The 15,076-nt window shown below is 42.0% G+C and overlaps 1 protein-coding gene across 1 annotated transcript; it reads right to left on the bottom strand.

Annotated features, from left to right (window-relative positions):
• Positions 1–7,466: 7,466 nt before the first annotated feature.
• Positions 7,467–8,595, bottom strand: LOC123947372 (testis-specific H1 histone). Its single transcript, XM_046013542.1, has one exon. It carries the CDS (start codon positions 8,366–8,368, stop codon positions 7,550–7,552), a length of 819 nt encoding a protein of 272 aa, XP_045869498.1. The 5' UTR covers positions 8,369–8,595; the 3' UTR covers positions 7,467–7,549.
• Between the last annotated feature and the right edge of the window lie 6,481 nt (positions 8,596–15,076).

The raw sequence follows: 15,076 nt of genomic DNA, 5'->3' as shown, positions 1-15,076 counted from the left end.
AAGCCCTGTGGTCAGATTTATTTTCTGCGAACCTTCAAGGCTAGTTTCTCCTCATTTCTGGTTCCATTGAGTCCCCACCCTCAAATCAGTAAAAGGAGTGGGTTAGTCAACAATTTTAGAGACTGTGTTGGAGCCATGCCAAACTATTGTAACTGATTGGGACTAGAGCTTCGACAATGGACACTAAGGATTCATGGGTCCAGAAATCTGAAAAGACAAGGAGGAGCAGATATCTCAAAGAAGGGAAAAACCATTGTAAAACTGAAAAACCAAGATCCAAGGAAATGGTCTTCCTTTGCTAGTTACCTGGTCCTTCTCCTGGCCTAGTAAGTTGGCCTAGAGGCATGCAAGGTGAACGTTTAGCTCAGGATAAGAGAGTAAGGCCAGCTCTCCCAAGCCCTTAAGGAACCAAGTTTTCCAGCCTCAGGATTGCATTGGAGATCAATGAGGTACCCTGCAAGGGATTCCAAACCATGATTTGGCCTACCCTATGGGCAAGGGCAACGAAAGCATTGGAGAGCCACACAAGAAAGAACGAGGCTCATTTAGTAATATGTGACACAAGCGAGATTTGAACCCAGACTCTGTGCACCAGGTAGAGTTGTAATCATTTAAGCCATGGCACCTATGTCAAAAATGCATTTCCTCCTTTGAAGATTCTGTCCAATTCAGGCTGCAGGAGGGAACCTGTCTTGCAGAGCCTGGTCACTTTACCTCCTCTAGCTCCTCTCCTAACCAAACCCATGAGGACAGACTGAACTGACTGTTACCAACCCACCACCCCTGTGGGGCTCTCCCAAGATCAAAAGGTTGGAGTCTGGGGGAGGTCATCAGCCCCTCTCCTTCAGATAGAGAAACTTGGCTACAGTTTTCTTCAACTACAGGCCTCAGGGGTCTCTCTCTCTCTTGCCTTTCCAGTCACTGCCTCCATTTTCCCAATAAACGGAGCTCCTTCTCCACTCTTTGCTCCCACTTCTCTTTTTCTGTTGGTTTGGTTTGGGTTGGGTTTTTATTTTGTTTTGTTTTGCCGGGGAAATGCCTCACCTTTCCAAGGTTATTGTTCTTCTACTCACTATCCTTCCCTGTCACAGTTAACTCTCTTTAAGCTTCTAGCCAATTCCATTCTATCAAGCCCCCTGTCCCTCTGCCTGTTGTCCAGTTTGTCGGGTTTAATCCTACAAAGCAGGGTCAATGACTCATACTTCCCACTTTCTTCCCTCAAATCCTTGGCTTGGCTCTAGCAGCTCAGCTGCCATCTCACCACTCTGCATCTCTTCCTCCCTCTCTCTGTCTCTCTCCCTCATGCACCCTAACCTGGCCAATGGGTTGTCTATACTGCCAAGTCTAGGCCCTGCACTCCATTCCTGCAGGCTCTTTTTCCCTTGATGTAGCTTCCAAAGTGGATTTCTACTTTTTTCTACTTTGATTTACTCAGTCCCTTCCTGTCTCTTGTGGTTTCTGAGAATCAGTCTCAATTCTATAAACCATTTTTGGCCATCTCACTACAGGCCAGGCACTGGCTCTTCCAAGCCTGGGAGATAAGTGTGACCACAGTCCCTGTACTCAGCATGTTCCTCAGCCGAGCCCTTCCCCAGCACCACTTTCTTGCCATGCCTCACAATACTGTCACCATGGCACCCTCATACAGGAAGCTTTGGAGGTGTATGCCCATTTGCTCTCCAGCCCAACTACTCTGTGCCTGCCAGATTTCTAGTTGTTGTCTGACTTGGTTCCCTCTGATGGACTGTGAATTTCCCATGGGTTACCTCATTGGGGACCTTTGTATGTATCCTTAGGGTCTCTAATATGTTCCTATGGTCCCTGTCAGCTGAATAAAGGTTGTATTGGCTGTATCACTGATTTCCTCTCTCAGTCTTCTCCTCTCCTTTTCCCTCCATTCTCAGCTTTTCTCTGGTAATCAAAAGGCTGCAACAGAATGGGGGACACCAGACAGCTCTGAGGGTATTTACACAGCCAAGCATGAGCACTTTCACTGCCCCTCCTAAAAACATAAACTTTGAGATGCCACAAATTAGGCCTCCCCATTTCCCTCTGGGTATCCTGGCTTCCAGATGTCCCTTCCCAGTTAGCTGGTCTTAACCCAGTCTGAAGATGGAGGAAGGAGAGTGCTGAACAGGCCTAGGCTCAGGTAAGGCAGGTAAGGGCCTAGGGAGCAAATTTAAGGAGGCCCTCCATCTCGGGGTCATTCGAGTGCTGACCCTGCTCTTGGGAGCCCCTTAAAGTGGTAAGCTGAGTCTAGAGACCGAGGTGATGGCAGTGACTGTGACTCGACCCCCCTAGGCAAATTTACAAGAATTGGAGATTGGGGGGAGCCAGAGGAGGCATGCACAGTTGGGGCTAGGCAGGAGCTGGGTCCACTAGACATATCTTTGTGGGTAGAGGAAGGGCATATAGCAGAGGATATGAAGAGAATAAGAGAAAAAAAAAAGTAGTGTGGGAGAAAACATGGGAAGCTGGCATGGAAACTGCCAGCTTCTGATCCACTGACACAGCCTTCCACCTGTCGAGCTTCCTGGGGTGTGGGGAAGTGGGGAAGGAACCCCTCCTCAGGCCTTGAGCGCAGCCCAAAGGCTTTGCTCTTCCTCCGTGGGAGGTGCCTTCGTGGAGTTTCAAGCCTGCTGGTTAGGGGATGAGCCGCCTCTACAGCTCCCTGAGCACCAGCCAGGCTGTTCTGGCACCTACCTCAGTGTTTCATATTTCCCTGTGTTCTTGTGTTCACTCCTACTTCCCCCAGTCACCTCAAGTAATACTTTTTTTTTTTAAGATTTTATTTATTTCACAGATCGTAAGTAGGCAGAGAGGCAGGCAGAGAGAGAGAGAGGAGAAAGCAGGCTCCCTGCTGAGCAGAGAGCCCAATGCGAGGCTCGATCCCAGGACCCTGAGATCATGACCTGAGCCGAAGGCAGAGGCTTAACCCACTGAGCCACCCAGGCACCCCATCGAGTAATACTCTTGACAAGTCTGGTCTTTCCCCTAATCAAAAAGGGGAAGGAGTAACATAGCGGTGATTGTTCACTGAGGCCCTTGTTCTTTTTATTTTTTTCTTTAAATTCAATTAACATATAGTGTATTATTAATTTCAGAGGTAGACTTGTTACTCATCAGTTGTATACAACACCCAGGGCTCATTACATCACATACCCTCCTTAATGTCCATCACTCAGTTACCCCATCCCCTCACCCCATTCCCCCTCCAGCAACAGTTTGTGTCCTATGATTAAAAGTCTCTTACAGTTTATCTCCCTCTTTGATTTCATCTTGTTTTGTTTTCCTCTCTTCCCCTATGATCCTCTGTTTGTTTCTTAAATTCCACATATGAGAGAGATCAGAGGGTAATTATCTATCTGATTGACTTATTTCGCTCAGCATAACGCCCTCTAGTTCTATTCATGTTGTTGCAAATGGCAAGATTTCGGGGGTTTTGATGGCTGCATAATATTCCATTGTATATATATACCACATCTTCTTTATCCAGTCATCTGTGAATGGACATCTGGGCTCTTTCTCTTTCCATAGTTTGGCTATTGTGGACATTGCTGCTATAAACACTGGGGTGCACGTGCCCCTTCAGATCACTACATTTGTATCTTTGGGGTAAAAAAAAAAATTGCTGGGTCATAGGATAGCTCTATTTTCAGTTCTTTGAGGAACCTCCATACTGTTTTCCAGAGTGCCTGCTCCAGCTTGCATTCCCACCACCCCTGTTCTCTCTGCCATCTCCAGTGGTGTCTGTTGAAATCCTGACTTTCTCTTCTTGCTCCCTTCTATCAGTTCCTTTTCCAGCCCCATCCAATGCTTCATGCTGACACCCCCCTCAATCTTCAGTTCCTCTCTTCCAAATCCTTTGGCTTTTTCTCTTTTTAAAGCTTCCTGTCTGCCATGGTACACCTATATTTATTTCCCAGAATAATATCCTATCCTTGCTAGGCATTTAGGTTGTGGCTAGAGTGATCCCCAACTCATAGCCTTGGTCATCACAGAGCTCCCCAAAGGACAGGGGACAGAAAAGAGCTTCTGCTTTGAGACCACTGACAAATGGAGATATTTGCATGCTCTGAAAACATACCCCAGATGTGTTTGAGAATACCCTCCCCCACAAGAAACCTCAGACTTTTAGAACACTCAATGTAGAAATGAATTCTAACTCCTAACCTTTACCTACATAGAAAGATGTCTCAGAGAGTCACTGAATGGATGGTGAGGCCCTCTTCAGCATGGATAACTATAGACAAGAGAGCACTGGAATTCACAGTTAAAAGACAATTTCTAAAGTGCACATTTTCCAAACATTAGCTTTTTCACTTAAGATCTAAGAGACTGAGGTGAAAATGAGCTTAATGTATGCAAAAGTACAAACCACCTATTGAGAAAGCTATACCTGAAATTGCATGGAATTTTTTACCTTATTTTTGAACAAGTTACAATTTACATAATTCTGAAAACAAATACAAAAAAAAGATAGAAAAAAAGTCTCATTTCTATGTATCCTCTATAATTCCCATCACCTTCCCCTCCAGTAGAGAACCAGTTAGTGTTTTTGTGTGTATCTTTGCAGAATTTTATACAATTACACAGAGGTATATTTTCCTTCATTTCACACAAAAGATAGTATGGTATACTTAATGTCCTGAATTGTTTTTTCACTTACTGTATCTTTGGGTGTTTGTTATAATAATACGTAGAGAATCTCCTCCTTTTTACAACTGCCTGCAGTTTCACTGTATAGAACCTTCAGTTTAACCAGTCCCCTAGTAACATTTAGATTATTTCCTTTTCTGTTTTGTTACTGCAATGCTTCCCTGAATACCTTAGACATAAGTCTTTTCACAAATGCATTTACATCTAAAAGATAAAGAGGTTCTGCTGGGTCAAAGGACATTTGCAGTTGTAATTTTGAAAGACAGATTCCTTCCATTTACACTCTCACTAGCATTGTGTGTGAGTGCTGGATCTCCCACAGCCTCACCAATGAAGTGGGTTCTCAAAACCTTTGAATTGATTTAAAAAAATATTATCTTACTGTTTTTAATGTGCATCTCCCTTATGAGTAAAATTGTATCTTTTTCATATTTTTAAAGGCCATTTGTATTTCTGTTAACTTTTATCAACAATCATTGAATATCTGATGCTAAAGGACATCTAAATTTTGTTACAGCTCTAAAGTCCAACAATTTTCTGATCATCATCACATGAAGCAGCTGAGATAAAAGGAAAGCAAAGAATTGAGGTCAGGGATGTTCCATTTGCTCTGACTAAAGTTAAATGCCCAAACATGCCACTAGAATGTGAGCAGTGAAAAGTGGGGATTATGCTTTATCCATCTTCATTCAGCAAAGTGCCCAGAATTTTGCAGCCATTTAGTCATTAGGGAATACTTGGGATGAGATTAACTGTTCTTGGCACTTCCTTTCACAGCAGTACCCAGCTAGCATTATGATCTAGATAATGTGGATAGCTTGCCAACAAGGTAAAGTCTTTTCTTGTATTTCACTGGAGTATAGCCACCTAAATTTAACCAATGAAAAATAATCTAAAATGACCAGTTAGCTGTATACAGTCAGGGTCTGACACTTAACAAATCTGCCAGATTTACTGACTGAATGGAAGTTTGCTTAAATGAAGAAATCATCACAATACAAATAGAACTGCGATGATTCTTAGGAAATCTAGAAAAAATTTTTCCAGTGTCCTTCCCATCCCGTCTTAGGAGAAAAGATTTTGAGTTTTAGGCCATCTGATCCTTTAGGTAAAAACCTCCCAGGACCATAAAGGAGCAATACATCTGGATGTCATAAAGACTTCTGATTAACTTTGTTCTAATTGTGCTCAGTAGCCAATATTTCCCACTACCTTTTTTCAGATGGCTCCCTATTCTCTTATTCTGTTTGATTCATTCTGCTACTCACAGATGATTCAAGTGCACAGTGAACCTAATTACAGCAGGGGGAAGTTTCAAAGTTCAGATCATCTATAGATGAGATGCATGGCAAGCATTTTGCTAGTAGCTCTGCATAGGTTTAAAGCAGTGACTCTCATTTAAGGGTGTGAGAGGGTGAATATTAGTATCATTAAGCTTTTTTCCCCTCCCTCCCTTCTTCCCTTCTGTTTTTGTGTGTGTGTAAATACACATACCCTGTTCCCCCTTGTAGAAGATATCAGACTCCTGGGAAAAGTTTGGTCAGGTACACTGTAAGAGCTCCCCAGGTTGCTCCAACACATTCCCACCTCCCACCATCACTCTCATCTCTTTATAAGAATGAAAAGCACCTTCCCAGTGCTTTCCTTTGCCCTACTCCTTTGGCTTCAGCTAGAAACAGCAAGTCATTTCCCTGAACCAGCAACTACTTTCCTAGGAACCATTTCTGTGTCCTGTAATGACCTATAGCATGAGAACTATTCCCGTGCTGTTCTTAATCTCTGCATTCAGAATTAAAAGAAATCATGTATTTGCTCTATATTTGATATATGGTGTTCAATACATGTTGTTTTTTAAGAAAGCGAAAGACCTAGCTATTCATTAGTTAGCCTTCATGTCTCCTCATATTTTTGATATGCATTCTATAAATCTTAATAATTCCCTCTGTAGGAGTTAGTATTTTTCCCAGTTGAAAATTCCCTCACTGCATTTTGTCAAACAAAGCCCATGTCATGATATTTTAAGTCCTTATTTTACTAACACTTAAAATCACCTAAAACCATCCTAACCTTATTCCAACATTTTTTTTTACAAAGAAGGAGATCAAGACTATAAACAGTTAAGAAACAACTCAGCCAACATCAGAGCGGCAGAACTTTGACTAGAATCCTGATCTCCTTAAGCACTGATCCAGTGTAGTTTTCTACTATAGCACATTATCCCACCACCACAAACTATTTATACTCTTAGTTAACTCTCAGTAATGAGCACCTACCTTGTGCCAAGCCCTGTGCTAGATGTTTTCACACACTCATTTAACTTACGGTTGACATAGTAAGAAAGTTTTACAGTTAAAATAATATTATCAAGTCAGGCAAAAACTATGAACCCATTACAATCAATTTTGGGAAAAGAGCCTCTTTCCTAAAAGGAATTTTAGTTCAGTGGGACTACTCTGCTTAAAGTGGTCTATTCTTCTCTTCCCCCAACGATGGCCCCACTTCTCTCTTTACATGCCCTTCTTCCCGAAACTCAATTTGGATTTGGTTAGGTGTCTAACATTGATTCAACACTTATGTCTAATCCCCCTCCCCAAGTTGCTGCTTTTCTTCTACCTGTTTTCTTTTTTTTCCTTCTGAAAGGCATTGTCCTGGGGCCTGAAGCAGGAACAGAATCTCCACATCTTTCTGTCTCTTCACCCTATATGCCCCTGCTATAGGTCTCGGCTCAATACCCACCCTTTCCCCTCCAGATGCGGCAAAGAGGAAACGGACACAATGTAGTGGAAAGGTCTTGTATATAGTTTTGTCCACTTCGGTGTGTGAGAGCTGCTCTCATTAGAGCCTAGGGGAAAAGGCATCTGTGCTTGGAGGAAGGGAAATTGCTCCCACACTACGAATACCTGGCTGCATTCCGAAGACTTTCAGATTTAGTGGAAGTCTTTGTGCGAGCAGCCCTTGGGTCATGAGTCTTCCCCTGACTGCTGGAATTTTGGTCAGTTTTAACCAAGGCTGTCTTCTGGATGGTGCGTTTTGCCAGCTTCACCGGGTCCTGCTGTTTCTCTTCCCTGGGCTTCGGGCCTGACCTCCTCTTCTCCTCTCGGGTTCTAGGCCTGATGTCTTCCTTCATGGCCCGTTCTCTCCCCTCATCCATCGCCTTGGCCCTCACTTCCTCCCTGGGTCTGGAACGCACCGACTCCTTGGCTCTTGGCCTTATCTTCCTCACCCTTGTGTTTGCCTTCGTGCTTCGTCTCCATACTTCCCTGGCCTTCTTGGCTGCCCTACGATGCGTGCAGCGCCTCCGTGGGCTCCGCCGCCCAGGAAGGGTCCTCCTCGAAGAGCGCACACTCTCTGCCAGCCTCGAGCGTCCTGGCTTTCTCTTAGGCTTCGGAACCTTCCAGATCCTGAAGTAGCCAGAGGCATCACTGCCACTGACCCGGAGAAGCGTTCCCTTAACATCAGACCTGGGTGCTTCATCCAAGTGGCGACAGCACTTCCTGCGCACTTCGTAGCCAGCATTTCCAAGCTCCTTCTTGAGAGTGGCAAGAGTCAGCCCTTTGTGCGCAGTGATGGCTCGGAGCAAAAGCTGGGACACTTTGAGCACCGAGCGCGGGGCCCGCCTTAGCGGCGCCGTGAGGGCTTTTTCCATGGCCTGCTGGGTTTCAACTTCAGTGCCTTTGGATTCACCAACGGGCCCAGCCACTTCAGCCATGGCCCCGCTCCCGCTTCTGCGGGGCCAGTGCTTTGGGCCTCCCCCACCAGGGCGCGAGTTTAAGCTGAGGCTGGCTGGACCACGTCACAATGGCAGGCCCAGCCTAGTCTTTCAGGTCCTTGTTGGGGAGCTGCCAGATCCCACCCAGGTAGGTGGTCCAATCAGAGTCCACTTCCTTATTGGTCTAAACCAATCCAGATCTTGGCACCTGTGCACCCCTAAAACTCACCTTTATAATCTCCAGGGTTTGTTCCTGGCCCTACTAATGCTCTCATTTCTCATTGACCTTGATGTCAACCACTTTCTGACGTTCACTATTCTTCCGTGGTCCTGAACACCATCTACCCACGTTTCTCTAAGGTGAAATAAGCTGCTCTCAACTATCTAAAACAGGTAATACAATGCCTTTAAAAAGTAAGTGTGATAGTATGTCAAACAAAACCCGACCGAGAAACTCCAACCTTTAGGCCCTGCCAGCTATAGATTATAGTCATGATTCCCTGACTCTCCACACAGTGGATTCTGAGAAAGAATAGGAAGGAAAGAAGGAACCACTGTGGTCCCTCTACCCTAAACAATGATTCCCACACCTGGGAAATTCCGATGCCTCATTCGGTGGATTGAAATGACCCAGTTTCCAAATAGACCAAGAACTCTGGTCTAATCATTATTCTTTCACCAGACTTTGCTTTTCTGCCATTGTCCCTCTTCTTGGACTGATCATCTCCTTTCTCTGTCCAGGTATATTCTGCTCATCTTTCAAAGTCCTGCTAAATCCTTCCCTCACTGAAGCCCCCTCACTCTTTCAAATGATTTCTCTCCCCTTAACTACCACATTAAACTTTTGCAATCCTATACCACGTTTTCTTTATTTTAAATTAATCTGGTACTAGAGAGTATAATGCAGCACAATAGTTTTAAAGAGAAAACAGCCTGTATTTTGAGCTGGAAGACAGGGACACATACTCCAGGTTTTTAACAGCCATATGGCGTTGACAAATCCCTCCATATCTTTGGATTTGACTTCTTTATCTTAAAAAAAAAATAAGTCTAATAATCCCTTCCTCCCAACATCACAGAATTATTGGAGAGGTTCTGAAGAGGTGACAGTAGATGACAAAGGACTACCCAAATATAAGACTTAAAAATTAATTTTACTCTGAATGTTTATGCCCTTCCAACTAAATAAAAAGTTTCCTGAGAGCCAAATCGTCTTTGAATTTTAAGGCCCCTGCTGCATCTAACACTATTCTTCATTATATACAGCAGGCATTTAATTGAGTCTGTGTAAGCTTCTCCCTGGTGAGGAGGATTTCTCTGTATTCAAAGGAAATTCCCAGGAAATCAGGAGAAAGGAGCAGGATGAATCTCAAAGGATTGAAAATGAAGGGGACCAAAGAAGCTAGTTACTCAAGGACTTCTTATTTTGGACACAATTTAGTGGGTAATTATTCAAAGAATACTTCCATTTGCAAAAGTACATCATACTTCTGTAAAGGACATTCACATATACTTAGCAGTCACAGGCTGGACTGTGACATAGTTTCTTCCAGGAATAAAAGTGTCAGGAAGTAGCTTAGACCAGTGTTTCTTAAACTTTAATATGTACTTCATAAAGTACTGATTCTAGTACATTAGGTCCCAGATGGGGCCAGAGGTTTTACCTTCCCACAAAGCTCCTAGCTGGTCCCATTTAGTTAGAACACAACTGCTGGGGAGTGGGGAGAAGAAAATGAGAAGGGAAGTGGCAGGAGATTAGACTGGAAAGGTAAGTTAGGGCCAAGGTGTGAAGGACACATAACATAATGACACCGCTGTAAGTAGTCACACAGCAGTAAGAGGTAGAGTGTAGATGCATACCTAAGTCTACTTAATTCTAAGGCCTGAGTTATTAACTACTGAGCTAGGTTTCCTTTTCTCCAAGGTTGACCCTCTCCAAACTTTTATGCATCTCCACTACAGGCCAAAGGAAGTTTCTCTCCACAATCACAGCTCAGCATCAGAAGGATCTACAAGCACTCACTGTACCTTCTCTCAGTCTTTAAATTAGAGCAAGTTACTGTGGATCTCCAAGAACAGGAAACTAACACATCAGCACTGGGACAGTGCCCCAGTGAAGAGCTGCCAGACTGAGAGGCAGAAACACATGGAGCAGGATTGCTCTCTCATTTGTGTAGTCTCTTGGTCTGGCTGTACTTCCTGGTTGGTAGGCCACTGGCCATAGGATGGGACAACCATCAGAGAAAAAAAGACAAAACTGTTTGCTTTGCTTGACAATAAGAGGAAAGTAAGTGAAGTCTGACTTTCATATCACCTGACTCCAGGTAAATTAGGTTGGCTGCACACAATGGTATCATGATGAAAGAAAGACAAGAACCAAATTAGGGGCACTTGGGTGGTTCATTCAGTTAATCAAGAAACTCTTGATTTTGGCTCAGATCATGATCTCAGAGTTGTCATATTGAGCCCCACGTCAAACCCCACGTCAGGCTTCCTGCTGGGTGTGGAGTGGAGTGGTTTAAGATTCTTTCTCTCCCTCTCCCTCTCCCTCTGCCCCTCCTCTGGATCACTTAAAAAAAAAAAACCCACATCAAATCACCATGTTTATTGATACCCATGTGATGAGAAAAGAGGCCAATTAGAAACCTTTGGGAAAGGCTGAACTCAAAGGAAAAGAAGTATATGGGGGGTGGGGGGGGACAAGGCAAACAAAACAAAACATTTTTATTTATACATAACCATTCATTTCTATATAGATTTCTGTATAATACACTGTAAGTAATAGAGGAATAACAAAAAAATGAGAGGTAGGAAACAAATGCCCCACTACCACTCAGCTGGCTCAGAGCACAAGAATGCTAACTAGCTGACAGAAACTTTCTGCTGCACCAATCCCTTAGAGTTCTTCTGTTCTGCTTTGGAATAAATCTACTTGCCAGCCCTCTTCTTCTGATACCCCGAAAGAAAAAGACACTTCAGGAAAAACAATTTCTTTAGGAAAAGTGTCATACCTCTAATCAGGTGACACCACTCCAGCTCCAGAAAGACAAGACTGAACCATCCCTTCCAATTTTAATCATCTATGGTTATAAACCAGAAGTTACCACCTGGCGCCACCCTGTTATGAGAAAGATCAATGGCTCTTAATTTATGGAAGCGTCGGTATTGGCAGGGTGGGGGGTTGGGGGAGGCGTGTATGGAGGAGGAAAAAAGGATACTTGGGAATAATGTTTAGCCTAAATCTTTCTGCTTCACATTTCAGGGCACAATCATATTGTTCTTTGTTGGTATTAATACTCTCCTGTGGTGGTCATGACTATGAGGTCTCCAGGGAACTTGGTTGACTTCAATTACTATACAAAATTCCAAGAACATCGAGGTTTTATTACTCTTACTCCCTCACATAGAGTTATGCAGCTCTAACTTCATTAAGACTAGCTCCATGTAAGAGTACAGCAGAATTTAGTAGCATACTCTGATTTAACCTCAATCTATTGGCCTTCCTTGGTCCACAGTCCTGGGGCCCCAAGGTTCTAGGTCTTGCTGACTCAATTATTTTGCATTGATTCGATTTATCTCTCCCAAAACCAAATGACATAAACCTGTTCAACAATTTATTACAACTCCCCAACTTAACCTTAAACTGCTAGTTGTTTTTTCCCAAAAGACTCTTTTCCTTTCCTGAACCACTTTGTGCCTTCCACTTAAATGCGAATAACACCACAACCGTCATTTCAGCAAATAAACCCACTAGTCAACTCATGGCTTTCGGGAGAACTAAAGTGGTTCACACAAAGGAATGTGAAAATAAAAATATTAAAATTCTATGACAGCATGGAGACAGACTAACAACTGGACAGTCATCCTTCTAAACCTTGGTGCAATTGTTCAGAAGTTAAGTCTAGAGATTCCAGATCCAGAGGATCTTATTGAAGGACCAGGCAAGTTCTCAGCAATTATCCCCAAAATATGAAGATCTGGTCTCTCTGACTCCTCCCAAGAAGCTCTAAATAAATACCCAGCATAACACACCCCACCACAAATATAAAATCTATACTCATCCCTCCAAAGATGACAGCAAGAGAGAAATAAGGGGTTTGTTATCAGCAAAATCCTACCCAAGTACTTTTTTTCACCCACAGGTGTCTATATAAATTAAATCTCATAAATTAAATTAAGCATTGTTAATAGCTAAGTCTTTCCATGAGCCCATAATGTGGGGCCTCTAAGAACCATTCAGCTACAATCAGTTAAATCTCAAAACCAAAAACCCATTTCTCTGAGGATTTTTACTTTCAGTATGAGGCTCAGGGCATCCCAAGACACTGACAAGCTGTAGTTCCACAATAACACTACATTCTGGACAACATTCAGTTCTGTTATAGTAACTCCCAGCTATCCATGCCCTTGTCAATTCCCAGAATATTGCACAAATGAAGCCAAAGCAGAAACACACACACACACAAAATAGCAGAGTAGAAATTATTTACCATATATATGTAATTCTTATAGTCAGAGAATTGAAATATCCCAGACCTACGACCCCCTACAGAGAAGCTTATTTCTAGCCTAATCACTACAGATCTAAAATTCCAGAAAATCCAAATTCACTAACTAAAAATTGCTTTCCTCCAAATTAAATGGTTTAAATAAATGCCCATAGTCAGGAATATAACCAAGAGCAAACTTTATTTGCATTCTCAATTCACAATACACATTCTGGAATTATACTGCATAATAACTTTCCTGATTTTTTCTTAAAAACTGTGATTCTAAATATTTCATTTCAAAAAACACCTCTCCATTTCCTGTTTAAAAATCACATCTAATTTTCTATTTTAATCCTACTCTTCTCCCTTGGCTTTTTCTCAGCCTTTGGCCCATCTAGGGAAGAAGAGCTACTATATATTTATTGATGGCCTATGGATCAGATATTGTGTATAAATTATCACTAATTCTTTCAACAACACTGAAAAGTGGATAATATTATTCACATTTACAGATGAGAAGGTAAATGGTGTACTGAAGGAAAAGTTTGGAATGAGAATTCTCTGTATCTTCCAGGTAACCCAAACAAGGATTCCTATTTTTCACCTTCCACTTAGAGAAAAGAAATTTCCATTTCTTCTATCACTTTACTGATCAAAGCTCTGAGCAAGAAACTCGGATTCTCCTTCCACACTGGTTATGCCAGTTACCAATTTATTGCTTTTGTTACCTGAAAATGGATCTGGGCCTTTTAAATATTTTTCTTTTTTCAGCTGACATGATGTTAAGCTTTGTAGTAAAGGGTACTGTAGCAACTCTGCAGGAGGAGAGGATTTTCCCTCCTAGTTCTGCTTCTCTGGTCTGTCCTTTATCATGTTGCTAGAACAGAGGTTGGATAACTATGGCCCATGGTTCCCAAACCAGTCTGCTGCCTATTTTTGTATGGCTTATAGGCACAACTCAGGTAGAGTAGTACTTTGGGTTGCAGAGAACAAGACATAATGTCCCCACATCTATTTCATGCTCTATTCCCAACATATGCCTCCTGGTCTGGGCCATGTCTCACCACTCTCCAGGGCATATGCTGGCTACCACATATAGTCCCCAATTCTCCACTAGTGGCACTGAAAAACAAATATCTTTAAAATGAATTCCAATCTGGGGCACCTGGCTGGCTCACTTGGTAAAAGATGTGACTCTTTTTTTTTTTTTTTTTTTGAGTGACAGAGAGCGAACATATGTGTCCACAGTGGAGGATAGGGCAGAGGGAGAGGGAGAGAGAGAATCTTAAACAGGCTCCACACCCAGCCTCATGAGCCTAATGTGGAGCTCAATCTCATGACCCTGAGATCAAGACCTGAGCCAAAATCAAGAATCAGATACTTAACCAACTGAGCCACCCAGGCTCCCCAAGCATGCGACTCTTGATTGTGAGTTCAAGCCCCATATTGGGCATAGAGCTTACCTGTAAATAAATAAATAAATAAACAAACAAATAAATAAATAAATAAACAAATAAATAAAATTCCAATCCTTAAAATCACTTCATACTAAAAAAAAAAAAGAGAGAGAGAGAGACCCTGGAATTTTTTTTCTATTTGTCATTAGGCCTAACTTTCAACAAGTTAGGAGTAATTTTTAATGAGAAAAATGTATAAGATACAATAGTTAATAACTTGAAAAATTTTGAACACAGTACTCATGTTTCACCAAATGCTAATAATATTAAGAGGTATCAAAGAGTTAAACATAGAAAATGAAAGCAGGGAAAAGTTTATGTATTTGTCTGATTTTAGGAAGAAGAAAGATTTTCTAAGCATAAATTAGTGGAAGAAATCACAGAGGAAATTAGTGACATGATTATATTAGAAAACCTTAAAATTTTGTACATTAAAACAAGAGTAAAAAAGCAAACAGGAAAAAATCTGCCAAAAAAGACTATGAGTTATTCCAAAATTAAGAGTAAACCCCCAAATTAAGCAAATGTAGAAATGAAACTAATGGTTAATATGTGAAAAATAAGCTCTTCCTTTGCCTATAACAAAACTACAAAATAAGTAATAATTTTGATATCAAGAGAACAGATTATTTTCAATAAAAACAGAGATAAGAGACTTCTATTTCTAAATATCTATTTCTAAATAATCACCCTCCACTCAACCTCTCCTACAATTAAAAAACCTTGGACTATAAAAATATGTAAAACAACTACCAAAAGAC

The sequence above is a fragment of the Meles meles genome, chromosome 7, assembly GCF_922984935.1.
Source record: "Meles meles chromosome 7, mMelMel3.1 paternal haplotype, whole genome shotgun sequence".
Lineage (NCBI taxonomy): Eukaryota > Metazoa > Chordata > Mammalia > Carnivora > Mustelidae > Meles > Meles meles.
This window is presented reverse-complemented; position numbering and strand designations above follow the sequence as displayed.